At 45.9% G+C, this 26,801-nt stretch overlaps 5 protein-coding genes across 5 annotated transcripts; 3 read left to right on the top strand and 2 right to left on the bottom strand.

Annotated features, from left to right (window-relative positions):
• Window positions 1-399: 399 nt before the first annotated feature.
• On the top strand, window positions 400-1,710 carry M406DRAFT_330944 (uncharacterized protein; the record flags this gene model as incomplete). The annotated part of the gene is made up of 2 exons (XM_040920579.1): window positions 400-482; window positions 546-1,710. The coding sequence occupies 2 exons, from the start codon at window positions 400-402 to the stop codon at window positions 1,708-1,710; spliced, it is 1,248 nt and encodes a 415-aa protein (XP_040775574.1).
• Window positions 1,711-2,069: 359 nt separating this feature from the next.
• On the bottom strand, window positions 2,070-3,104 carry M406DRAFT_330943 (DNA glycosylase; the record flags this gene model as incomplete). The annotated part of the gene is made up of 1 exon (XM_040920578.1): window positions 2,070-3,104. The coding sequence occupies one exon, from the start codon at window positions 3,102-3,104 to the stop codon at window positions 2,070-2,072; it is 1,035 nt and encodes a 344-aa protein (XP_040775573.1).
• Window positions 3,105-4,034: 930 nt separating this feature from the next.
• Window positions 4,035-6,783, top strand: M406DRAFT_356596 (uncharacterized protein). The gene is made up of 2 exons (XM_040923485.1): window positions 4,035-5,655; window positions 5,718-6,783. Exons 1-2 carry the CDS (start codon window positions 4,207-4,209, stop codon window positions 5,793-5,795), a joined length of 1,527 nt encoding a protein of 508 aa, XP_040775572.1. The 5' UTR covers window positions 4,035-4,206; the 3' UTR covers window positions 5,796-6,783.
• A 3,125-nt stretch (window positions 6,784-9,908) lies between these two features.
• Window positions 9,909-10,838, top strand: M406DRAFT_41954 (uncharacterized protein; the record flags this gene model as incomplete). The annotated part of the gene is made up of 1 exon (XM_040924174.1): window positions 9,909-10,838. A coding segment is annotated over one exon (930 nt), but the record flags the coding sequence as incomplete, so codon positions are not given.
• An 8,655-nt stretch (window positions 10,839-19,493) lies between these two features.
• Window positions 19,494-19,655, bottom strand: M406DRAFT_322655 (uncharacterized protein; the record flags this gene model as incomplete). Its single annotated transcript, XM_040919674.1, has 1 exon — window positions 19,494-19,655. A coding segment is annotated over one exon (162 nt), but the record flags the coding sequence as incomplete, so codon positions are not given.
• Window positions 19,656-26,801: the final 7,146 nt, after the last annotated feature.

Here is a 26,801-nt window from a genome sequence, read left to right as displayed (position 1 = left end):
AGGAGGGAAATTTTCAGCCTTGGTGACATATCTCGAGTTACACAAGCATTCATCCTGAAAGTCACAGGTAGCAGTCAAGACAGCAATTTGATTGGTTCATACACTTGTGCAACCCTGTGATCCCTGGCTTGGAGGACTTGGATGGATAGGCGACAGGGGGGGTTCTGTGATCCACTCCACTACTGTAAGTAGGCGGCCCCACATGAGGCACTGCTCAGATGGGAGCGGGCCCGTGGACAAGCCCGCACGCCCGCGCTCACTCATCCGCTCAGTGACTTCGCAATATCTAACTCAGAAGCTGAGTCCCTTCATCATTAACTTTGGCACTTCAAGATCTGCACCTGGTATCCTGTCACCTATTCGAATTTACAGAATACGTTCCTCATCACAAAATGAGTCATGGCTGACCCTAACGACAAGAGTCTCCTTGCCAGACTCAACGCCCTCAAGCCAACGAGCGTCCAGCTCGACCCCTCCACAAAGTCAGTAACTCGGAATTCGTGGTGCTCAACCATGTGATCTCAGGCTGACACTGAGTCCAAAAGCGCCTTGAACATCCCCCTGTCTGGAGAAAGACCCACCGAGCCAGCATCCAAGGAAGATGTGTTATCAGAGAGGCTCAAGATCCTGAGGAACCAACGGGATGCCACTCCGGAATCTCGTACACTCAGCGACCCCCCTCCACCATATGCAGAGACTGCAGGTGACAAAGACCCGGTTTCATTTTTACACTCGCAGGCAGGACCATCGCCTGCCAAATCACCACCTGTCAAGACGGTTGGGGCAGAGGTGACACACGAGACCGAGCAAGGTCACGCATATGATGACGACGATGACAACGGCAAGACGCTTGACGAGATACTAGATAGTCTCGTGCTGGAAGATGATCAATGGTCTGTTTCTGAGGATGATGAAGAATCCTCACAGAGGGTGGAGGAATTACTAGCCGGCCTAAGGCGAGACGCAGGGGCGCAGCCATTGCCATCCACCGGGAAATCTCCCCCTGATGCAGAAGGAGGCGAAGGCAACGACGACTCGGAGGGAGAAGAGATGTCGCGGCAGATACAAGACGTGCTTTCCAAAACACTAGATGAAGTCAAACTCGAGGGCGGCCCCGGTCAGCCCATCCAGCCAGACGAGCCCGACCCCGCCTCCACAACGCAGGCAGACAAAACCAGCGCGTTCGGTGGCCATCTGCCAGACCAACACCAAGACACTGACCTCGCCCTCCCCGCCGTGCCTCAAACACCCACGGAAGAACAATCTCTCCCTGACCTCCCCACAACTCCTCATGACACTACCGCCTCGGCGGGACTCTCGCTGCCCGCCGTGCCCAGCATCCTCCAGGATCCTGTGCCGCCGTCGAAAGCAGGCGACCCCTTCGAGTCATCAATAGCAGCACGCCTCGCCGCGCTCAAGGGCCCAGGGCACAAACCCATCGCCACAGACGACTTCGGCCTGCCGGCAGCGCCGACGTTCCAGCCCGAGGACAGGCCCGTCGCAGGGGTCTCCAAGAAACTTGGATATACGGACGACGACGCCAAGATGTGGTGTCTTGTTTGCCTTGAGGATGCCACGGTGCGGTGCCTTGGATGTGATGGCGATGTGTATTGTGCGCGGTGCTGGAAGGAGATGCATGTTGGGCCTGCGGCGGGATTCGACGAGCGGGGTCACCAGTGGGAGAAGTTTGATGCGAGGGAGGTTAGGTAGGGCAACCCATCTGAACGACCTACCCATCCATGCAACATCGCTTGGGATATGAGAACATGTCAAATACACCCTCAAGCTGTGGCCTCGAATCTTCATTGACTCAATACAACCTTCAGATCTTCATAATTATTATCCAGGACCCCTTAGAGCATGGGTAGCAATTTGAAGGTGTGAGTTTTGCGTGCGTACAGCAAAGGATTTTATTTTTATGCTTGGTATCTGATAATAGACCGCTATGACCAAATACGTCGGAGACGACGAAGGTCAAGATGCTGTTTGCACCGCAAGAACTCTGACAAGAGTGGCATAACCTCGACAACAGAAGCTTGTCGAACTCTAGGACACTTTACTGTTAGCCTTCAAGGAGGAGCGTCTCTCTCAGCCCGCCGCTGTTCAACCCACGCGCCCAGCTCCCGCCAGATTTTCTCTTTCTCCTCCGGCCTCAGCGTGGCGGCAAGTCCGCTTGTGGACGTTGCCACGAACACCCTCGCACCATTCCAGTCGTCTTGATACACCACACCGTCCATCTTCTCGTCTGCAGTGACGTCCCCAACGCCCATGTTCTCGCCCTCGTCCTGCCATCCATACCTGAACTCATCCTTCTTAATGCTCCGCCCTCCGTGCCGCACTCTCCACACAGATTCCCAGATGCTCTTCCCCACGACACACACCACCTCGGGCCGCCACCTCCGCACTTTGTCCTCCAGGATGCTCACGCCCTGGTCCATCTCAGCCTTGCTCAGCTCGGCCCCGTTGCGGCTCGGCCGGGCCACGATGTTAGTGAGGCCCAAGCTGAACCGCTCCGGTAGGGTACGGTCCTCCTCTGCGGTGCAGGGCACGGGCAGCACGCCAGACGAGTACATGAGCTTCCAGAAGCGATTGGAAGGGTGGTTGTAAGCGTGGCCTGTCTGGGCGGTCCGCACGCCAGGGTTAAGCCCGCAGAAAAGGACGAGGAGGTTGGGCGCGAGGGCGTCTGGGAGATAGGGGAGGTGTGCGTACACAGAGGGTGGTGCGTAGCCTGCTTTGGGGCGATTGCGTTTCTTTTTGGTAGCTGACGGCGCAGGAGGCGTTGAGGAGGCTGTCTCAGTTGAGCCGTCGGGCAGGGTCGGGAAAGTATTGCCTCCTAGGGGTGTGGCGTCGGCCAGGGCGTCTGCTTTGCGCTTCTTCCCGTTCTTTGTTGCTCCAGGTTGGGCTGCAGGAAAGGTCGTGGCTGCGGTGAGGGACATGGTGATGCTAGATGAGAGCCGTTTGCTTCGCCGGACTGCTGTCGAGATCTCCTGTGGTGACTCTCCCGTCTCGAACTTGAACGCGTCCATGTCCAACCGACCTCTGAAAGATGATAAAGGAGACGAAGCTCGACCATGAGCCTCGCTATCAGGTGCCTCCTCTGCCATCCTGAAGATTGGTGGACCGTCTTTACAGTGTGAGCTGAGATCTGCATAGAGTTTGCAATTGTGACAGAGGCTGGAATTTAAGTCGACAGCTAGGCTCACCTCACACCGTTAAGGCCGTTGATAAGTCCCCCTGGATTTTTTCTAATTGCTGCCACTACTTATGTAGTAGGCAGTGACGATCTCATTTGGGTGGCCTTTGCAATCGATTATAACACAGAGTTGCAAGAAAACAAAATCCCCAAATGCCCATTTTACAACTGGAATTTCAGTAGGGTCTCAACTGCCACCAGGAAATACACCCTAGACAACGCAACCTGTTCATCGCGGTGTCAGCCTAGGGCGTTATTCACTTGGAGCGGGTGAAGCAAAGTGTTCTTGCCCTATTTGGGGTACGTTCTTTAATAACGTCCAACCGTTGCCGTCAGAGAAAGTGTTCCGTGTAGGGCAAGCAATCCATATGAGGGCAATTGTGGGTTCAGAGGTACAGACTCCTGGACTGACCTGTCCTGTGCTGTTCTACTGTGGTGTGTTATCAGCAGTAGTAGTAATCCTTGATCCGTAGGCGAGAATCCGAGCGCCAAGCTCGTATTGTCTGCGTTGGCAAGCACCACGGAAACCAAAGCTCGTGTCCTTGGTAGCTTTGTGGAATACGGTGGATAAATTAGCAACTGGTGGCTGACAGTCTGTCCCGACGTCCCACCCTGGACACCCTAGACAGCCCCCTGGACCACCCAGAGAAGCTAACCGCTCATGGCGCCTTGCAGCGGGCCAATTGGGTGTACTGCCCCTCCAACGCGGGAAGCATACAGGGGGGCTATAGGCCTCCCTACCATCAGGGGGTTGGCGGGGCACGCTGCTGCTGTACAAGCAGTGGCTTGCTTGTGCGAGCTTCAGCTGTGATCCTGCATAGTGTATATATTTATGGGAGGAACAAAGCTGACGGTTTTCGTCCTTGTCACCGCCTATTTGGTTCTGCTGATCTGTCCTCCTCCTCTTTTCGACCTTCTCTCGCTCCTCTTCTCTACATATTTCCATCTCACGAACCTTTCTTTAAGCAGGAGCCCGATCCCAAGTCCCACAGCTACGAAACACAGACGTCATAATGGAAGCCGTCAAGCAGACACTGCACATTGGCACCACCGCCAAGCAGGCCCCTCCACGGGTGCCTTCGAAGGATGAGGTCTCAGCTCTCAAGGAGAAATATGAAAAGGCAGGCCAGGAGCAGGTCTTCACTTTCTACGACTCCCTTGCCGAAGACGAGCAAGCCAGCCTGTACCACCAGCTGGCCGGCTTCGACCCCGATTATATCAACACCATCACCCAGAAAGCCCTCCACCCGCCTGCCGCCGATGACAAGAAAGCAGAACTCGAGCCTCTCCCCGAGTCTGCCACGGCGAGTATCATGGACTCTGATGCGGCAGACCTCGAAAAGTGGTACAAGTCCGGCCTGGACCTTACGGCGAAGAACAAGGTGGCCGTCGTCCTGATGGCGGGTGGGCAGGGTACACGGCTGGGCAGCTCTGCGCCCAAGGGCTGCTTCGACATCGGCCTACCGTCACACAAGTCCCTCTTTCAGATCCAGGCGGAGAGGATCCGCAGGCTAGAGGTCCTGGCACACAAGCACGCAGGATTGTCTCAGGACAAGAAGGTTGTGGTCCCCTGGTACGTCATGACCAGTGGGCCCACGCGGGGCCCGACAGAGGCCTTCTTCGAGGAGCACAAATACTTTGGTCTGGACAAGGAGAACGTCATCATCTTCGAGCAGGGCGTCCTGCCTTGCATCTCGAACGAGGGCAAGATCCTGCTTGAGAGCAAGGGCAGGGTGGCGGTCGCCCCCGACGGCAACGGAGGCATCTACCAGGCGCTGGTCGTCTCGCCCGTGCTGGGCGACATGCGCAAGCGAGGCATTGAGCACATCCACGCGTACTGTGTAGACAACTGCCTGGTCAAGGTTGCCGACCCTACCTTCACCGGCTTCGCTGCGTCCAAGAACGTCGACATTGCCACCAAGGTGGTGCGGAAGCGTAACGCCACCGAGTCCGTGGGCCTGATTCTCCAGAAGAACGGCCGCCCGGATGTCGTCGAGTACAGCGAAATTGACAAGGAGACCGCCGAGGCCAAGGACACCAAGCAGCCTGACGTGCTCAAGTTCCGCGCCGCGAACATCGTCAACCACTACTACAGCTTCCGCTTCCTCGAGACCATCCCCAGCTGGGCCAAGGACCTGCCGCACCACGTTGCGCGCAAGAAGATTCCCTATGCGGATCTGAAGAGCGGCGAGACCGTCAAGCCCGAGAAGCCCAACGGCATCAAGCTGGAGCAGTTCGTGTTTGACGTGTTCCCCATGCTCGAGCTGAGCAAGTTCGCTTGTCTAGAGGTGAAGCGCGAGGATGAGTTCTCGCCGCTGAAGAACGCGCGGGGTACGGGTGAGGATGATCCTGATACCAGCAAGAAGGATATCATGGGCCAGGGTAAGAGGTGGGCAGAGGCTGCGGGTGTGATCGTGACTGGTGAGGGCGATGGTATCGAGGTGTCTCCTCTTGTGAGCTATGTAAGTGCAAATGACTGTACCCCTCCAAAACCAACATATGAGCGACTAACACCTTTTTCCAGGGTGGCGAGGGTCTCGGACACCTGAAGGGTAAAGAGATTATTGCACCAGCTGTGGTGGCCGACCCAGTAGAGCAGTAGGGGTCCTGGAGACTCTTTAATTCCTTGTAAAGAAAGGAAAGACAAAATGGATAGAAGACGTGGTAGATATCTCGACGCAGCGAATCGATTCTAGAGCAAAAATAGGAACAAAACATTGAGAAATTGTGCTGGACCGGATGGAAAGTTTGACCTCCAATAGCCTCAAATCGTATGTTGCTGTATAGACCAGGTTGGTATCTCGGCCTGTCTTTGGTGAAGAGGCGCGATACAGTTTAAGGCCGCTTCAATTTTACTCGCATGGGTCGACCAGGAGGAAGGCGAAAATTTGACGGGACCACTTGGCATCCTGTCTCTTCAATCTTTGTGCAAAGGGCATGTAGTCTATTGCCACGCAATTAACCAACGCCTCTTTCTTCAGTGTATTTCTTCTATGCACCGCTGGCATGTCAAAAGACTCCAACGTAAGACGATGAATACCAAATGCTAGTAAACGCCTGACCATCTTTCTGGAGAATCACATGGTTTCGGGTGCACTCCGCTGTCCATCAACGTCCATCGCCTGGGAAAGGAACTCGCGAATCCAGGCCCTGCCATCTCGCAGCATGCCGTGCCCACCAGCTCCCCTTCCCCGTCCCCTGCGTCCCCCGCTCCAATTGCCAAACCCCCTCCCCCTTTTCCCTCGCCTACGAGCTGTTCAGGTAGCTGAGGTAGCAATTCCACCCGATACTGATGACATTGACGAATAGCACGCGGTGCTCCAGCGGGACCATCTTGAAGTTGACGGCCTGCACGAACGGCCACACCATGTAGTTAGTGGTGAGCGCGTTGGTGTAGTTCTTGTCGAGCTTCTCGCCGACGGAGCCGCCCTCTAGCACGGCCATGCTCGACAGGAACATGCCGATGGCGCAGGGGGCGAAGACGCCCTGGTCGAGCGCGACGCGTGCCGCGATCGTCGCGTTGGGGGACTTGAGGTTCACGTTGCGGGCGAGGAACTTGAACCAGGTCGCGGCGGCAGGACCAAAGACGGCTTTTAATTTTTAAAAAAAAAAATTAGCAAGAGATTCAGCTTACAGGTTTTGTGAGGGGGTGAGGACGGGGTTTATTGAGTGAGATGGTAAGCGGTTGAAGAGGGGGGGGGGGGAGGACCCCCGGGGGGCAGAGCAAGGCATGGCACAAACTCACAGCCACCGTAGAATGCCATGCGGCCAGTCCTGGCAAGATCATGCTTCTCAATCCCCTTCTTGTCGACAGCCTGCTGGGCGATAACATCGCCAGCACCAAAGAGGACAGCTGTGGTGACAGCTTGGGTGAGGAGGGGCCTGCTGGCCAGTTTTGCTTGGTACCTGTCAAGACATGTTAGCAGTGCAATTCTATTGGGTTGGGGAACTTAGTGAACATGGTCAATGCTTACCACCTGAGCATCTTGATGTGTAGATTGTGAGGGTATCGCGTTGTGACGAGTGTTGGTCCCTTCCTTATCTTGGGTGAGCTTGGTGTTAATTATGGGGATGGGAAGAGGTGTGACGTCGTGCTACAGGGTGGGTGGGTGTGTATGCGTGCGTGTGAGACGATTGTGTCTCTCTCTGAATTCCGGTCCCAGGTGGTGAACTGTTGATGTGTTTTTGAGAGGTCTCTTTTTTTACCTCTTTTTTCTTTCTTCTTCTGGCTATTCTCTTCCTTTTTTGCCTATTTCGTTCGAAGTCTTTGGTCAGCCAGTCTCTTGTGCTGCACGGAACTTTGCCGCTCTTTTTCTGTCAAGCTTATGCTATGAGGCGGGAGCCTCTCACCCTAGAAATGCGGAGCTACCGAAATTGGTGATTGGGGCCCAGGGGAACAGCGCTGAAGAGCCACCCGGAACCCCTCCCCCAAGAAACGGGCCCAAAATCTGGGGGCAAGGAGATCTCGACTAACAGTTGATAAAGCCTCTCAAGTGTCTTGGATGGTCTGGCAATCTTGCCGTAGTACCGCTGCCGCCGCTGTGTTTTCAGCGTCTGGAAGATGCTGCGCGAGCCACTCGTTCAAGGCTCAACAAGATTGCTATTTGCGCGCGAAGGGCTCGAGGTTGCTGCCGAAACTCTCATCTGTTTACTGCCTTCTCCTGACATTGAGAGTCGCCATTCTATGCAATGGATGGGTGAGGCTGCTCAAGGTCCTATAATACTTCTTTCTTTCTTTTTTTAAGACCAGGCTCGCCGACTGGCGCGCTTATCACACATGAGTTCATCGGCCACATTTTTGCCGAATGCCACTCCACGATGCTGTGCAAAACCCCCCACTCCCAACCCCAAATAACGGGTGGGCACCGCTGGCGGGATGCGGGCCGGGCCTCAATTGCTGGAACAGTTAGCCGTGTATATCAGAAGAATTGCAAAAGGGGGGAGGGGGGAATCAAGTATTTTCTTCGATCTTTGTTTCTTCTCTTCCCCCCTCCCTTTCCGATTGACCCAAACCAGAATCTTGTTGTAAACGAATATCGCATTGTCTCAAAAAGGTTTTACTTTTACACCCTGATCAGTAAAGGAGGGAAACTTTCTACATGTACACATCTTGACTTCCAATGATTTTGTCAGTCTTCTTCGAGCAGAAAGGGGAGGAAGTGCACGTGTATCAAGACATGACTTGTTTACCGCAGTCTGCAGTATCATACACATCCAATACTGAAGATTCTCATACTTGCTGTACAATTGCGATCAAGAGTCTCAGTGCAAAATGTGACAGTGTTATTAGAGGGGAACTAACTACAAAAGCTGAGATCTTAGGATGAGGCAGAGAGCAACACCGTTCTCAAAAGGATGCCAGCAATGCATCTACTGTTGTGATTAGCAGATATTCATTCAATATTGGGCCTACTCCACTGTTCGTTGGTACAGCCCCTCTACACTTCATCACTTATCAACTTTTGCTTCTCACATATGACTGTTGATAGGTACTGGCTCATTCAGGACTTGGGCTGGATCCAATTCGTGTTGAGTCCATGTATGACTACCAGCCGGTACTATTTTAGAGAATCTACTACCTGTCGTGATTTACAATTTGTTGTCGAAAGTTGAGGAGAAAATTTATGTCTAAGCCTAACAAGACCTCCTGCAAAAGCTCGACAGGCAGCACACCAAGGACCTCGAGTCCCGTACATACAACAGACCTTAGCAGAAAGGGTTCCTTTTAGCAAAGAATGAAATCTGAGGGGCTGGATATGGACACTGGCAGGGAGACCGCCAGAGACATTCATTAAACTTGAACCTCAGCACTTTTTCTTGACTGAGATTCAATAACTATGCTTTGTTGACAGAATGCTGATTGTCGTCTATGGGTTTGTCTCAGCATCTCACATTTCTTGTTCAACTACTTACATAATAATAATACTAATAGATTTCTTAAAACTCATTACCTCAAGCGTACCGGCACAGCCTCTGTGATCAGCACTGAGGAGACATTGTATTGATTATCGACCATTCTCCCACTGCTTGCTAGATTCCATTAAGTACTTGTCTAGTCAGAAAGATGTATGTACAAAATACTGCAACATACACCCTAAAGCTGCGATAATTAGTCAACAAGGCCAGCACTCTTTCTCATAAGAGACAGACCAATGACACAGGTACTTTTTACGAACTTCCAACACAACGATAGTCTAACTTCAAGCTAGTCTACTTATAATACAAGCTTGAATAGAATGGTGGAAAAACCACAAGGGAAGAAAGAAAAGAAAAAAGAGTGTAATTGGTGTTGGATTTTATAGCATGCCTCAGCATCGAAGCTCAACAGGTTATGCTTAACCTAAGCTGCTAAGTAAGCCCATTCATACATAATGCAAATCATCCTCGGTAATCGTTCCCTCCCACATTGTGTTACAGGGTGGCGTTGGGATGCCCTGCAGGTACCCTTCAAGGTTCCACATAGGATCAGCCACTGCACCCCGTCGATTGCAAGCGGATCTGGCTAGCCTGTGCAACTGTCAGCACTATACCACCAAAATGTAACCCTTCCTCCTGCTTTCTCGTGGAGGATTGGCGAGGGGTTCAACTTTGCTCCTCCTTTCTCACCGTCCATCGTCGTCGCAGAAAGCCGTTCCTCTTCAGGATAGATGTCCCTCAAGTATTCGCCAACTCGTCTAGGCCCCGCCCAGTCTTCTGGGCCACCGGCGGCCTCAAGATGCGTCTTATCAATACGACGACATTTGCGCTCGAAGAATTCCTGAGCGCGGACGATGAGCATCCCTACGCGATCCTCTCTCATACTTGGGACGAGGATGAGGTAACCTTCCAAGACTGGGAGAATCTGGGTCCCGAGGTGCGCCGTCAGAAGAAAGGCTTCGCAAAGATCGAACAGACGTGCATCATTGCGAAGCAGCGAGGGCTCCAGTATGCCTGGGTCGACACCTGCTGCATCAACAAAGAGAGCAGTGCGGAACTGACCGAGGCCATCAACTCCATGTTTGCCTGGTATCAGCAGGCGACTTTCTGCTTGGTTTACCTATCCGACCTGCCTGCTCACGAGCCCAGCTTCCCGGACCCACTGCTCCCGGCGTGCCGGTGGTGGACGAGGGGATGGACGCTGCAGGAGCTAATCGCTCCGAGGAACCTAAACTTTTATGATTGCGAGTGGAACGACCACGGAGGGAAGCGCATGCGGAGCGAAGAGGTGTCCAAGATCACAGGCATCGACCTGGCCGCCCTGGAAAACATCAATTCTTTGAAGAGTATGCCGGTGGGCAGGAAAATGTCGTGGGCCGCCCTGCGCCAGACTACTCGTGAGGAGGACATGGCGTACTGTTTGTTGGGGATCTTCGACGTCAACATGAGTTTGATTTATGGGGAACGGGGGAAGGCCTTCACCCGCCTCCAGGAGGAGATATTAAAAAAGACCAATGACATGACCCTATTCGCCTGGACATGTCAAAAGCAGGGACAACAGTCAAAGCCTTCCTCCACATTAACACCCAAAGGATGCAAGAGCCAGATGTACAGAGGCATACTTGCTCGATCTCCGGTGGAATTTGTAAACTGCCGGGAGGTGATGCCGGATCATGCTCTGCAGCTGAACAAGGAGTCTGCCCTGACAAACTCTGGATTACGGATCAAGACATCTCTGATTGAGATGCCTGAAAGCGATTACATTCTATTCATAGGATCTCAACTTGTGGGAAGGGGTTTCGAAACGAAGAAGATCGGCATCCGCTTGTTAAAGACACCCTCGGGCTTCTACAGACGATTGCCCACTGAACTTTTTTTCAGGCAGGACGACGACGACAACATGTGTCTCAAGACGACGGAGCCGGCTACACTATATATCCATAGAGACGTGAGCCCCAGGGAGTCCATCCGAGTCCAGCATCGGCTTTGGTATGTCAGGCTCACCCTCGACCTCCCTGAACACCTCCAGCTGGCCTCTGTCAAGGTCAAGCCCTCCAATATCTGGAACTCCCCCACCCAGTCGTTCATCTGCGAATCAGGTCGCAGGTACCACGCCGTCGTCCACATACGCCTCCTCAACACCAAAGTCTCCAAGACGACAACGAATAAGAAGAAGGCATACAGCCGCTTTACGATTATATGCGAGCTCCACTCCGCGCCGCAAGAAGGACGACCCCATATCGTCTGGTCCCTGGTCTGCTCCGAGGCTGATGCTCGCAAGGTCTCGTCGCCATGGAGCGAGCTCCAGGATCTGATCGACGGGTACATGGCCAGCGCCGACGAGGCAGCCGATGTGCCATTGGAGCTCTCCGACCGTTGTGCGCAGCTCGCCGTCGCGGCTCGCACCCCACAATACTCACAATTGTACACGCGCCGTGGTGCGCGCACGGGTATTGCCACACACAGGTGGCCTGGCGAGCTGAACGTCTCCTTTGTTACGGTCTCGTGGTGGCGAAGAGGAGAGCTCTGGTGGCATGGGCCAGACGTCAAGGGTTATCCATCGGGCGCTGCTGTGTCGCTTACGAAGAGGTGGACGCGGTCGACACTCGGGAGTGACGAGTCGCATGCACTAAAGCCAGCCAAGACCAGTTGGCTGCTGTAATTAATTGAACCAAACAAGATGGGGTAATGTGCGAAGGAGTCAATGACTTAATACTGGATTCATCGACGCCTTAGGGGCCCAATTGGGTCTGTATTCCTATTCAAGATTTCAGACTTGTTGACATGATCATAAAACATGAGCTAGTTGTATTCATTATCAACTAGCTAATAAATAATGAATTGGGAAAAAGGCTGATCGATTCATCCCGCACAATCTGCTCCCAAGTTGTCATCCCCACCCCCCAAGTGTCGCCAATCTATCTGTCACTTCTGCAGGTTGGACCCATGCTTGGATTGCAGCATTGGGTGACTGCCTCAAGATGTCGGTTCTTACGGGTCACATGCAGGTCCATTTCTTTCGATGCACCGTTACATCTCTTCTTGTTGGGGTCCGTCCCGTACTTTCATGTTCATATATGCTCAAGTGCTCTGGAACGTATTTTCCTATCTCGGCAACAAATCTCAAGGTACGTCGTATGAGGCTATCTAATGCCAGGAACCTTAATCATCTTGAGCAATTAACATTGTCTTCACGCTTTGATGTCGGCAGGCACTGAACCGGAAAGATGAAGTCCTGGGCCCTGTTCTTATCATCTACTAATTACTCCACTTCTTTTTCGTAGTCAACAATATAATGTGAAAAATGGGGCATATTTAACCCTAACCCTCTGTTTTGGTCTCCTCATAAACCATCTCAGAGCCTGGTTTAGTTACTTAGAAGATCTTCCTTTTGTATTAGATAGATTCAATCTCAACACTCATTCAGCTACTTCCACGTGCTCAGCTCATACATTTCTCCTTAGTTATGAGCCCGGTTCGCAAGAATCGGATTTAATCTTCCCCTTATCTATTGAAACAGACTGAGCTGTTCACTTCTTATTCTTTCAGAACACATCTTTTGTTCCAAACAGTCATACTTACGCTCTATCAAAGCCTACAATGAAGCGCGAACCTGATAATCTCACGCTCTCAGTAAAGTGCACCAATACCTACTCCTTTCCATCCTGGTACAGCATTTTGCAGTTCCAGAGCAAGGAAAAGGATGTTTAGGAGTATCTAGATCCGGATAGCTCAGATGTACTCTCTCTCGAATCTGAAGACTTCGATCTCGAGTTCTTCAAGTTTACTTAAGATCTTGAGAAGGAGTGCAAAAATACTATAACGGAGAACTATAAGCTACTTTCTATCCAGAAACAAGCTATTCTCTATAATCAGGAGATGAAATACTTTCAGCTTTATTAAAACAAGCAGTTGCATGCTTATCAGAATATATAGAGGATGTAAAACTGAATTCAGAAAATAGTACTTTCATTAGTTCTTATTTCTTATATGTATACTTATTCAGAAAAGAAGTCTTTCTCAATTCAACAAATGCTCAGAAATCTGAAGAAAGATCTTTATTTGTTCGAGAAAAGCATAAAACAGGTTGTTCGCTTCCAGTACTGCTATTACCTTGAGCTAGCTACTAGATAAGGCACTGATTTTCAAAACTGGTGCTAGCAGCATCAGGATCTTCTGAATCTAGCTTGGATTTATAGCATTAATAAAGTTGAGAGACTTCAGAGCTCTAATAACTTTCTTGCTACTATTAGAATTCGCTTTCAGACAGAGTAAGCTAAAATGCAACAATATCTCCTTGCTATAGCATCTGATAATGATCTGCTTATCAAGACTATTGAACAGCTTTAATGAAATCTCGCTTTAATCTACTAACTTCAGCCTGAGCAGAAAAAAGGCTTAATAGTATTCGCTACTATAAGCGGAGAGAACTTACTATTCAGCAACTCAGGCACAAAATCTGGGAAGAAACAAGATAGATCTTCCAGCTAGAGCAAAAAGAGAGATTATAAGTATCCCTGCAAATTGTATCAAAGGAAGCATAAATAGAGCTTGATGAGCTGCAAAAAGCTGAAATATGCTTGTATTGGAGTTAGGCCAGACTCAATCTTCAAAGCTTCATCTAACAAGCAAAGAAAGAAGATTCTCTCTAAGCTAGCTAGCAAAAACTATCAGAAGCTCTATTCAGATCTTATTAGAACTGAATAGCTTTCTCAAGGCTGAATAGAGAGAATTCTACAGAGAACAGAGAATAACAGAAATCTCTATTCAGATACTATTGAATGCTAGAACCTTTCAATTATAACGTTAAAATGCTAGATCTAATACTCCTTAAGCCTGAAACAAGGCATTCTTAGTTTCTTCAAATAAATGCTATCTTCAATTCTTAATTCTTTAATTAAGCAGTATTGCTATAAGCAAGTATAGCAGTCTTCTTAATATCATTTCAGATATCTTATATTCTTTTCTAAAGCACAATTCTGAATAACTGCAAAGCTATATATCTCATTAACAGTATTAATCTTCTAAAGCTAAATATCTTTTCTTCCTTAAGGAATACAGAAGTTATGAAAGCAGAGAGCTTATTATTGCTAATATAAAGATTTGAGAAATAATGCTTCAAAAATATACTAAATAGAAAGCAAGAAGAATATACTGAGAATCTAGTTCTTAACTATATAGCAGTTATAGATAGCTTTCATATTAATATAATTGCTAAAGCTTTCTTATATAAGAAAGAAATCTGATATTGTAGCAAAGATAGCATACTATGCTTAGGAATGCTTAAACAGAGCGCAGTAATTGCAAATCTATATAGAGAGTTCAACTTAGTCTTCTTCAAATATATTCCTTTTGCAAACTCTTTCTATTCTCGAGCTTCAGCTACGCTGCTATACAGCTGAGCTAGCATTCTTATATTCTCAACTCTAAAAAGAAACAAGCATTCTTGTTTTTTATATGATAAGATGTTTGAAAGAAGTAATTTAGAGCATCTTTAGCATTTAAGATTAGAATATCTGAATGCTAATGCTCTGAAAAAGCTTATCTACTCAGTTCGTAATATTAGAATCAATAGAACTAGATGAATTAATTATGAATACTATATTCTAGAGTATATTACAAAGATTATTCAATGCGCAAGATCTGAATATCATAGCTCTTGATTATTCTAGCATATTAGTTGGAATCTTCTCGATTATAATAAAGTGCAGAATAGCTCAAAATGAGCTCTTATACTCAAAAACGAGTATAGTAGCAAGTTGTTTGCCTTTCTGATACTTAATAAGATATAATCTATAGTATTTAATATGCTTAGATTATTCGAGATCTGAGTATAATATTAATATTGCTTCTTTATCTGCAAAATCAGATAGAATGCAAACTTCTTAGTTATAAGAAGGTGTTATAACCCATCCAACATGCAGATCACGGAACAGGCTCCACTAACAAGAAACCAGATGCCACAACTCAACATCGGGCAAACAACACAGGGATTACGTAACCTAGGATTAGGATTACAGGTTACAGCCAATCAGAAAGAGACCGGAGCAGTCAACAATCAGTCCTTACAATCCAGGCAGTAGACCATAACAATCAACCACCAACTCTTACAATTCATACTGAAGAGCTGAATATATAAGAACACATTCATTACCATTAGATAGATTCAGTATATAGCTCTTCAGTTATCAATCTAAGTATTCAGTTTCATATACTGAGTAGCTCCAAAGGCAGTAAATACTTGCATTGCTTATTAGAATTTGTATAGTTCCGTATTTAAGAACTTAATACTTTAATACTGCTTTTATTAGCATAAATCTCTTCATATACTTAGAAATCTTCAGATTGCTGCAGTGCTCATTACATTTTAATAACTCTTGTTCAAGAACGGTTCAGTATTACCTCTTAAGCAATACGGAATACGATAGCTCCTCCAGGAATCCCTTCGTTCTCGCACGCCCCTACTCAGAAGGAACTAATCAACCAGATATACTAGCTCACTCAGCATATTCAGAACCTGTGCAAACAACAGCAGGCCCAGAGCGCTACCATCGCTAACCAACAGGCTCAGCTAGCTCAACAAGCTCAGCTAGCTCAACAAGCTCAGCAGGCGCAGTCTACCCCTGCAGCCACCAGTAGCACTGGAAAAGTATACAAGATGAACAAGCTTGCTATATATAACAGCAACCAGAAAATGCTGCATGAATTCCTTACTCACTACAGAGTATATTTCTTGCACTATGCAACCCAGTTCACTATGGAATCTAAGAAAATTATTCTCGCAGAAACTCATCTCGAAAAGAATACTCTCATCTAATACAAATCTTCTCTATGCAATCACTTGGAGCATCAGAACAATCCCAATACACATACCTAGAATACTAAGAATATATTCGATTCCTTTGAAAGCTTCAAGAAAGCTCTTAAAGAAACCTTTAATAACTCTAATAAAGAATGCATTACAGCTTAGCAGCTTATAAATCTCAAACAGATTAAATTAGCTTCTGCTTATATAATCAGATTCAAGCAATTCTTAGTACAACTTTCATAAGAAAACAAGAATCTTATGAAATATTATTATAAAAGATTTAAGAACAATATTAAGAACGAAATCTTCAAACAGAATTAGCTAGAGAACTTCGCAATATTCTCTAACCAAGCTATCTGCATTAATAACTGTCTATATGAATGATAAATAGAGAAGTTCAAGAAGAGAGGAAGCTAGACTTGAAGATTTCCAGCTAATACAAGCAAGAAATTTCAAAACAAGAATAATAATCAATATAGCAGTATAGCTCAAAGCAGCACTACATATGCCAGTCCCATAGAACTTAATGCTGCTAACAAGCAGTATAGCAAGAGAAATAGTATTACTTGCTATAACTATAACAAACAAGAATATATTGCATGCAACTGCTATTAATTCCAGAGAAACAAATAGCAACCAGTTCAGAAAGAATGCTAGATGAATATTGCTTAATAACAGAAATCCAATCAACTAAGCAAAAACACTCTCTTGAAGCAAGTATCAGACTCTATCAATTACAGAAGTTTCAGCTGAACATTCTGCTATAATAATAACTGCTTAATACACCTCTCGAATAAGAAAGATTCAGAATAATTTCCTTAGAAATCTAAGCGCTACAGGCAGATAGCAACAGCAGAGTAAAGATATACGCTCAGCATAACTATAAGCAGCAATAACTCAAACTGCTCTAATATTACTAAACAAAATATTCAGATGCTGGAGAAAGAGCTTAATGTCAGGTGGAAAGGTTGCAAAGGCAATGTGGCGAGGTCTTTCTCTCTTTCAGGGGCATACAACCAGAATAACATTGAGGCCTAAGGAGCTAAGTTCTGCTCAGCAGTGCTGACGTGGCTAGAAAGCCGCTTTATAGCCGCATATTGCTTAGTCATCCGTAATCCAGCTGGCTTAGCTGGCCCTGAGCCTTGCTGGCACAATCGGCCCTGACAGATTGTCCCCCCTTATCAGGCCTTGTCCTCAAGGCCTTTGAGGCTTCCGAGCTTTCGTTGCTTCCAGGCTTCCGTTGCTCCCAAGCTTCCGTTGCTCCCAAGCTTCCGTTGCTTCCAGGCTTTCGCTGCTTCCTAGCTGCTCCTACGCCTTCTCAATGCTTCAGGCTCTTAAGATCTCTCAGTGCTTCAGGCTTCTCAAAGCTTCTCAAGATCCCTCAGTGCCTCAGGTTTCTCAAAGCCTCTCAAGATCTCTCAGTGCCTCAGGCTTCTCAAGGCCTCTCAAGGTCTCTCAGTGCCTCAGGCCTCTCAAGGCCTCTCAAGATCTCTCAGTGCCTCAGGTTCCTCAAGGCCTCTCAAGATCTCTCAGTGCTTCAGGCCTCTCAAGGCCTCTCAAGGTCTCTCAGTGCCTCAGGCCTCTCAAGGCCTCTCAAGGTCCCTCAGTGCCTCAGGCCTCTCAAGGCTTCTCAAGATCTCTCAGTGCTTCAGGCCTCTCAAGGCCTCTCAAGGCCTCGCAGTGCCTCAGGCCTCTCAAGGCCTCTCAAGGTCTCTCAGTGCCTCAGGCCTCTCAAGGCTTCTCAAGATCTCTCAGTGCCTCAGGTTTCTCAAGGCCTCTCAAGATCTCTCAGTGCCTCAGGCTTCTCAAGGCTTCTCAAGATCTCTCAGTGCCTCAGGCCTCTCAAGGCTTCTCAAGATCTCTCAGTGCCTCAGGTTTCTCAAGGCCTCTCAAGATCTCTCAGTGCCTCAGGCCTCTCAAGGCCTCTCAAGATCTCTCAGTGCCTCAGGCTTCTAGGTCACTCAAGGTCTCTCAAGGTCTCTCAATGCCTCAGGCCTCTCAACCATCTCCCTCCTTCTCTTCTGGCTTCGTCCCCGAAGCCTGTGAAAAAAAAAATCTCTTTTTAATCACATTCCAGACGTAAGTCTTCCGAGTGCAATACCCGCGCTATATACGCTGCTCAGTCGCTGCTCCCTCAGCGCTTTATCCAGGCACTCTTCAGAACTTAAAGCTGTTTGATGTAGGTTGCAAGCCTTCCACCAGGGACTTGGTTTGCAGCCAAGGAGCCCAGCATCCAGGACAGCGTCTCTGCAGCTATAACGGATAATTATAGCTTTCCGTCTTGAGAGTTGCTCTCTAGCAACTCTGAAGCCGTTGCCACGCTTCGCTCCACCGCTAGGTGCAGAAGGGTAATTGGTTTGCAACCTAATACCCAAGCAACTTCAGTTGCCAAGCGGACACTCCGCTTCAGCTCTGCGCTCTCGCTCAAATAGCGAAGAGCACACTCTCGAAAACAGAAGATACTCAGATCTACTGCTTGCTCACTCTGCTCTCTCGCTCGAATAGCGAAGAACACACTCTCGAAAACAGAAGATACTCAGATCTACTGCTTGCTCACTCTGCTCTCTCGCTCGAATAGCGAAGAACACACTCTCGAAAACAGAAGATACTCAGATCTACTGCTTGCTCACTCTGCTTTCTCGCTCGAATAGCGAAGAGCACACTTTGTTCTAGCTTAGCAACTCGAATGCTCTGAATCTCTTCTGAACGCTTCTCGTACGCTGCTTGCATACTGCTTGCTCGCTGTTTGCTCTAGCTTAGCGACTCGAATGCTCTGAATCTCTTCTGAACGCTTCTCGCACGCTGCTTGCACACTGCTTGCTCGCTGTTTGCTCTAGCTTAGCGACTCGAATGCTCTGAATCTCTTCTGAACGCTTCTCGTACGCTGCTTGCATACTGCTTGCTCGCTGTTTGCCCTAGCTTAGCAACTCGAATGCTCTGAATCTCTTCTGAACGCTTCTCGTACGCTGCTTGCATACTGCTTGCTCGCTGTTTGCCCTAGCTTAGCGACTCGAATGCTCTGAATCTCTTCTGAACGCTTCTTGCACGCTGCTTGCATACTGCTTGCTCGCTGTTTGCTCTAGCTTAGCAACTCGAATGCTCTGAATCTCTTCTGAACGCTTCTCGTACGCTGCTTGCATACTGCTTGCTCGCTGTTTGCCCTAGCTTAGCGACTCGAATGCTCTGAATCTCTTCTGAACGCTTCTCGTACGCTGCTTGCATACTGCTTGCTCGCTGTTTGCTCTAGCTTAGCAACTCGAATGCTCTGAATCTCTTCTGAACGCTTCTCGCACGCTGCTTGCATACTGCTTGCTCGCTGTTTGCTCTAGCTTAGCGACTCGAATGCTCTGAATCTCTTCTGAACGCTTCTTGCACGCTGCTTGCATACTGCTTGCTTGCTGTTTGCTCTAGCTTAGCGACTCGAATGCTCTGAATCTCTTCTGAACGCTTCTCGCACGCTGCTTGCATACTGCTTGCTCGCTGTTTGCTCTAGCTTAGCGACTCGAATGCTCTGAATCTCTTCTGAACGCTTCTCGCACGCTGCTTGCATACTGCTTGCTCGCTGTTTGCTCTAGCTTAGCGACTCGAATGCTCTGAATCTCTTCTGAACGCTTCTCGCACGCTGCTTGCATACTGCTTGCTCGCTGTTTGCTCTAGCTTAGCGACTCGAATGCTCTGAATCTCTTCTGAACGCTTCTTGCACGCTGCTTGCATACTGCTTGCTCGGCACTGCTTGCTCGCTGTATTCAAGGCTCGAAAGCTCGAAAATCGAAGGCTCGAAGGTCAAAGGCTCGAAGGTTAAAGGCTCGAAGGTCAAAGGCTCGAAGGTTAAAAGCTCGAAGGTCAAAGGCTCGAAGGTTCGAAAAGAATAGTGGTCTGATCGTTTGCTCTGCTCCTGCTCAGTGTTAGCGCTGCTCCTAGAGAAGAAAAAAAAAGATAGAAAGCCTCGCCGGATTGCCTCCTTTAAAAGGGCCAGGCCTCAAACTGTCAGGTGGAAAGGTTGCAAAGGCAATGTGGCGAGGTCTTTCTCTCTTTCAGGGGCATACAACCAGAATAACATTGAGGCCTAAGGAGCTAAGTTCTGCTCAGCAGTGCTGACGTGGCTAGAAAGCCGCTTTATAGCCGCATATTGCTTAGTCATCCGTAATCCAGCTGGCTTAGCTGGCCCTGAGCCTTGCTGGCACAATCGGCCCTGACACTTAACAACAGTACTCTTCGCTACTTCCCATCATCTGCACCAGATATTATAATCAGAGAAATAAACAAGAGATAATACTTTCTTGATTATTAATATAAGTACCTAAATAATACCGAAAACGCTTCTCAAGCAATAGAAAGATCAAGCTAGAACAAGCAATCCAACAATTCACTAAAATCTCCTATAAACAATAAATCCAAGAAACCTACAGAAAGATTTCCCTTCAGTATTGAATGAAACAAGAAAATAATATAAATCGAATATCTTATCTACAGAATAAAGCTAAAAAAGCTCTTTACCTGCATTCCTCTACAGAACATCAAAGCATAAGAAGATAAGAATCCTCGGATCAGCCCGCTTTACAATCTATACTACGAACTAGCTTGAATCTTCTGCATCTATCATAGCTGCAGAATACATTTCTCAGATAAGATACAATACGAATAGTTCCCCATCAGAGAACCAGAACAAATCCTTTAAGCTATTAAAGAACAGAAACTCTGCTTCAGAGAGATTCTCAACAAGCAGCACCACAATGCATACATCAGACTACCAAATAACTGCTCTATACAATACATAAACAAGAAAATAAAATGATAGCAATACAAAACAATACTCTGCATAGTTTATATTAATAACAAAGTTTGCAACTAGTATTAATAGAAGAAAGATTAGGAATAATAATGATATAAGCAAAAACAAGCTAAGAAGCTTGCTCAAGAAGCAGCGAAACAAGCTTAGAAAAACAAGCAGTTCTCAATAAATCCAAAAGAACAGGATTGCTTGTAAAGAGACTGCAGATGATCAGATCAGAACAGTCTCTATATAAAGCTTTCAGAACAGATTATACTTACATCAAGTTCAATATATACATTCAAGAATATAAATACAGCGCACTATTGAATAGTAGCGCTCAGAGAAACTTTATATTCCTATACATTATCAATCAAGCACAACTACAATGAAAATGGAAGAGATGCTCATATATCCTCAGCATTATAGAAGAACAACCTGTTGCATACAACCAAGAAGTAATTAATAAGAAGACTAATTATCTATCTATCTTAATTCAGAAATATACAATCAAGATTTCTTTTAATATTACGAATACAGCATAGCATAAGCTAATTATAAAGCTTCTATAGCTCAAGAAGCACAATTCTTGAATCAATTGAACTACTAGCTAGATCTCATAAGAACAAGCTATATCCAGAGAAATAGTTACAATCAACAGCGCAGAATCAAAGCTAGTAATTAAAGAATACTTAGAAAGAAAAGCTTTATACAACTTCATACATACTTCCAAATCAGCAGAGCTAGCAGCTCAAGAAGAAGAATCTAGTAATAAGCGAATCCAAATAGTGCTAGAGCGCTAATAGATTAGCAAAACAACGAAAGCAAGACTCTTAGCAAATCAGTCTGCTTCGGAGCAACAAGGAAAAGCTTCAAAATATGAATTACGAATCTATACAGGAAAAACCTCGAAACCAGGCTCTCAAGCGCTTAATCCAGCTCGGAGCGAACGCTTAAAGCCCTCGAAAACGCTATCAGAAAAGAAGCACACTCAACAATACCTACTATTCCTCCAAGTAGCAGAAACAGCACATAAACCAGAACCAATACTCGCAAACATACTACGAGAATACTACAAGTTTAAGAAACTATTCCAGAAAGAATTGGATACAGTGAACCAGAACTAGGGCGCCGTCGCCCTCGAAAGAAAGAGGGACAAACAGCTGCCGAAGCAATGGGCAAGGGCTCATGCAACCCAAGCGTGCCTGTACAGATGAGGACAGCAAACTAAGGCCACACGGGCGCAAGAACAGGGTGAAAAACCTGTCTTAGACCTGTCCAAAGGGTTCAAAATTGAAAAGAAGAGAAAGGATGCTTCATTGTTGCTTATAGCTAAAGAATTTGAAAAGTGGGTGGTATCCTTTATATGTATGAGGACCCTTGACCCACTGTACTCCATGTCCCACGGACTACCACCCTGGCCACCACAACAGTCCTCCCCCAGCAACTTTCTTCCAAAGTTGCGACAAGTCCAATGGTGTGCCAGGTCTGGTCAGATAGAAAGGAAAAGAAAGAACTAAAGAATCCATCGCAAGCTGTCGAAGGAAGCACTGCAACCCAAACCATTTCGCAATCCGACCTCTGCACCCAGTTTGATTGTCTGAGTCCTCACTCAAGTCAACGCAGTATTACCAATATCCGCCCATGATCTGTTTGCAGCGCGGGCGCAATCTGGATACATCCTAATGTCGACCTTCCCTTCGTCCCTGTCTGTTCTCGAACTCCGCCCGGGCAGCAGCAGTAGCAGTGGCCCTCTCTCTATTCTGAACCACCGTCCGTTCAATCCTTTCACAGTCTGCTCTCCACACATCCATCCTGATAGCATGCTCGAATCCTGTCCAATTCTCAAGACCTACTGAGGGTCTGACAGGAGCAAGACTATGGAGCTCACTCCACAAAGGCACATGAGGTTGCCGAGGTCTGTCAGGAAGATTAGAACGCATGATAGATATGCAACCAACAGTCGGTCCTTCTGTTCGCCCCATGTCTTGGCACTCGTGGTATATCTCTCTACTTTCCCAGCAACGACTGCATCTGAACAGAAGCCTTTCATGAAGTTGAGCGCCTGAGTGTCGTCAATGCCTTTGATTTGACGCCACCAGTCGAAACGCTTCAGCCATGATGAGACTTCCATCCGAGAAAACAGTGTCAAGCTGCCACCAGCGAGTTCGCTATGGGAAGGGAACCGGAAGTTAGATCCATACTGTCCACTCGCAGAGGAACCAAACGAGCTCGGGGTTGGGTCAGGAGACTTGTCAGATGAAGAAGCTATCCTTTTTCCTGGTTGTCGCTTCCCTCGATGTTTCTTTGGCTTTCTGGTTCGAGATCCTTGAGTTGAGGGCGCCACAGCCGGAATGCCTTCCGTATCCTGCGGAAGACAATACTGTGGAGGTCGAGGGGGTTCAGGTGCTTGAGGGAGGTTCAGTCTGTGAGTGGAGCGTGCATGAGGTCTGTCTTGTGATGAACAACAAGGGATTGAGTTGGCTGTTCTGTGCTGCACTGGGATTTCCTTTATCAATAGTCCTGCCAACCAATGGAGGCATTTCTGACCAGGTGTAAGGCGTCGATTAAAGTTCGACATCGGATGATGTCGTCGTAATCCTCGACCTCTATTCCTCGTGTGCACTGACGGTTCCTCATCTTCACCTCCCTGTGTCCTTCGCTTTTGGGATAATGCAACCAGCAAGCTTTTGATCCAAAGGATCAATGTGGCCAGACGTGTCCAGGTAGAGCGTGCTGATCGGACCATCGCAAGGAGCACAGACCTTGTTAACCATGCCACTTTTCTCCACAGAGTACCATCCACCAAAAGCATCCCACTCTGTAATTTAACCATGGACCCACATCCGACATGGTTAAACTTTCCGCCGCAGCCTGTACAGGTCTGAGCTGTATCAGCTTCTGTGTAGGATCGTTGATTGATGTGGGAAATGTTGGAAAAAGGAATTCGTTTCTTCGTAATATTGGCCCGCGGGCTCAACGCATCGTTCACCAGCCCACGACCAGAACTCACACCACTCCTCCTCTGTCCACCCATCTCCCCTTTACGAGAGGTCTCAGGCATGACCCAGAGTCCAGACATGATGCACAGCCTGTCGTGTAAGCGTGATAGATAAAGGAAAATAAAAGAGCTCAGCAGGGAAAAAGAGTGCGCCCGTCCATAGGGTAAACTTGCTGCTCTTACTGATCCTCACGAACTGTGACGCAAACAGCCCTGAGCTACCAGCCTGAACAGCTAAGTCCACACTCACCGCACCATTGAACCAGAACTAGGGCGCCGTCGCCCTCGAAAGAAAAAGGGACAAACAGCTGCCGAAGCAATGGGCAAGGGCTCATGCAACCCAAGCGTGCCTGTACAGATGAGGACAGCAAACTAAGGCCACACGGGCACAAGAACAGGGTGAAAAACCTGTCTTAGACCTGTCCAAAGGGTTCAAAATTGAAAAGAAGAGAAAGGATGCTTCATTGTTGCTTATAGCTAAAGAATTTGAAAAGTGGGTGGTATCCTTTATATGTATGAGGACCCTTGACCCACTGTACTCCATGTCCCACGGACTACCACCCTGGCCACCACAACAACAGAATTGCTAGAATATAGCTTATATAATTACGAAATCCTGCTATAAGAAGGGAAATAGCTCAAATTCTTTCTTATTTATAAACTAAATAAAGTATAGCTAAAAGCATTATAAGAATATCTCAACGAGAATCTTAAGAAAGAATATATATAATTATTGCAATTATCAGCAGAATACCCTATCCTATTTATATTTAAAAAGAATAATAAGCTCAAGCTATATATTAATTACAAGCAATTCAACAATATCACAATCAAAAACTGATATCTATTACTACTTATTAAGGAACTACAAAATAGATTATAAGGAGTACAATAGTTTACAGTTCTAGATCTAAAAGAAGCTTATAATCTAATCAGAATAAAAGAAGAAGAAGAATAGAAAACTGCTTTCAGAATATACTATAAATACTACGAATATTTAATCATACTCTTTAATTTAACGAACGCCCCAGCTTTATTCCAGAAAATAATTAATCACATTTTATACAAGCATCTGAATCAGTTCATTATTGCTTATCTCAACAATATTCTTATTTACTCTCGAATACTGGAAGAATATAAGAAGCATATGGAAATAGTATTGCAAACGCTTCAAGATGCAAAACTCTTTATAAAACCAGCAAAGAATTACTTTCACATACAAAAGATTAACTACCTCGGATTCATAATCAAGCTAGAATGCATTAAGCTACAGAAAGATAAGATAGAAGCTATCAGGAATTAGCTAGTTCCTAGAAACATTAGAAATATTAAATCTTTCTTCAGATACATTAACTTCTATAAGCAGTTTATTAAGAACTACAGCTGAATTATACACCCTCTTACCAATCTCATCAAAAAAGAATAGCCTTTCAAATAAACCTCCAAAGCATAAAAAGCTTTTGATAAAATCATCAGGCATATTATCTCAGAACTAGTTCTGTATAAAGCAGATCCCTACAAATCCTTTGAAGTTAAGATTAATGCATCAGAATATGCACTCGAAGAATAACTTAGCTAGCAAGATAACCAAGAATATTTAAGAATTATAAGCAACTTCTCAAAAAAGTTAAATAGCTCGGAAATCAACTATAGAATCTCTAATCAGAAACTCATAGCAATAATAAAAGCTTTCAAGAAGTAGCAATACTACCTTATTAGCATACAATACTCAATTATAGTTCACTTGGATTATAAGAATCTAACTACATTTATAATAATCAAGATTTTGAACAAACAACAAGTTAGATGAGCAGAATTCCTCTTACAGTTCAACTTCAAGATTATATACTGCAAAGGCTTGGAAAACGAATAAGCAGATGCTCTTAGTAGAAGATCAGACTATCAAGATGCAAATTCCTCGAATATACAGAACATCTTCATTCAAGATGAATTAGAAAATCTCATTAATGCATATAGAAAACTGAATGCTGCTCTCAGAATAGAATTCTCGGAAAAGGATTCAGAATTAATAACTTCAAACGAATAAAACAATTATATTAAGAATATATATAGTGCACTAGTATATGAGTACTAGAGAATTAAAGCAACCTATAAATATATCAAAAAATACTAGAGCTTATCAGATCTTAGAAAAAGAATTAAGAATATTCTATAATAATGCAATAGCTGCAAGAAGAATAAAGCAGAAAAATACAAGCTTTACAGACTACTGCATTCCTTACTAGTACTTATAATTATTTAGCAATCTATCAATCTAAACTTTATTATCAAGCTATTTTTCTTACAAGAACTCTTAACTAAGATGCAATATAATAGCATTTTAGTAATAGTTTGCAAACTAAGCAAGTATGCTTATTTTCTCTCCTATAAGGAAAGCAATATAGCAGAGAAACTTACATATACATTTCTCAGAACAATCATTGCTAATCATAGCATACTAGAAGAAATAATCTCCAATAGAAATAGAAAGTTCAACTTAAAATTTTAAACTTCACTTATAAAACAGCTTAGAACATACTATAGAATATTTATAGCATTTCACTTACAAATAGATAAATAGATAGAAAGAATAAATCAGATTATTGAATAATACCTTCAATACTATATTAACTAGAAATAGAACAATTAGATCAATTTATTGCTTTTCGCATAATTCGCTTATAATAGCGCAGATACAAGCATAACAAAAAAATCACTATTCTTTATACTCTATAAATACAATCCAATAGCTTACTACGAGATACTGCAAGAAGTAGATGCAAAAGCTGCAAATAAGAAGATTAAGAAGATTAAGAAAGTTCAGAAAGAACTTCGATTAGAATTATAATTCGTTTAGAAGCGAATAGTATAATATGCAAACTCCAAGAGGATTAAGAAACCAATTCTACAAAAAGGAGATAAGATCTATCTACTTCAGAAAAACATCAAAACAATCAGACTCAGCAACAAACTCGATTACAAGAAGTTAGAACCATTCAAAATCTTGCAACAAATTTCTCCAATTAACTACGAATTAGCATTACCTTATAGAATAAGAATATATCCAATTTTCCACATCTTACTGCTGAAATCAGCAGCACAGGAAATACTA

This window comes from Cryphonectria parasitica (genome assembly GCF_011745365.1).
Source record: "Cryphonectria parasitica EP155 unplaced genomic scaffold M406scaffold_5, whole genome shotgun sequence".
NCBI classification, from domain to species: domain Eukaryota; kingdom Fungi; phylum Ascomycota; class Sordariomycetes; order Diaporthales; family Cryphonectriaceae; genus Cryphonectria; species Cryphonectria parasitica.
The sequence above is the reverse complement of the archived record's forward strand: the minus strand, read 5'-3'. Positions and strand labels throughout refer to the sequence as shown.

What these genes read in the sequence shown, in the direction of transcription:
- M406DRAFT_356596 (XM_040923485.1), top strand. Translation starts at nt 4,207, where the DNA reads ATGGAAGCCGTCAAGCAGACACTGCACATTGGCACCACCGCCAAGCAG. An exon ending in TGTCTCCTCTTGTGAGCTAT is followed by an intron (nt 5,656 to 5,717) that starts GTAAGTGCAAAT and finishes ACCTTTTTCCAG; the next exon opens with GGTGGCGAGGGTCTCGGACA.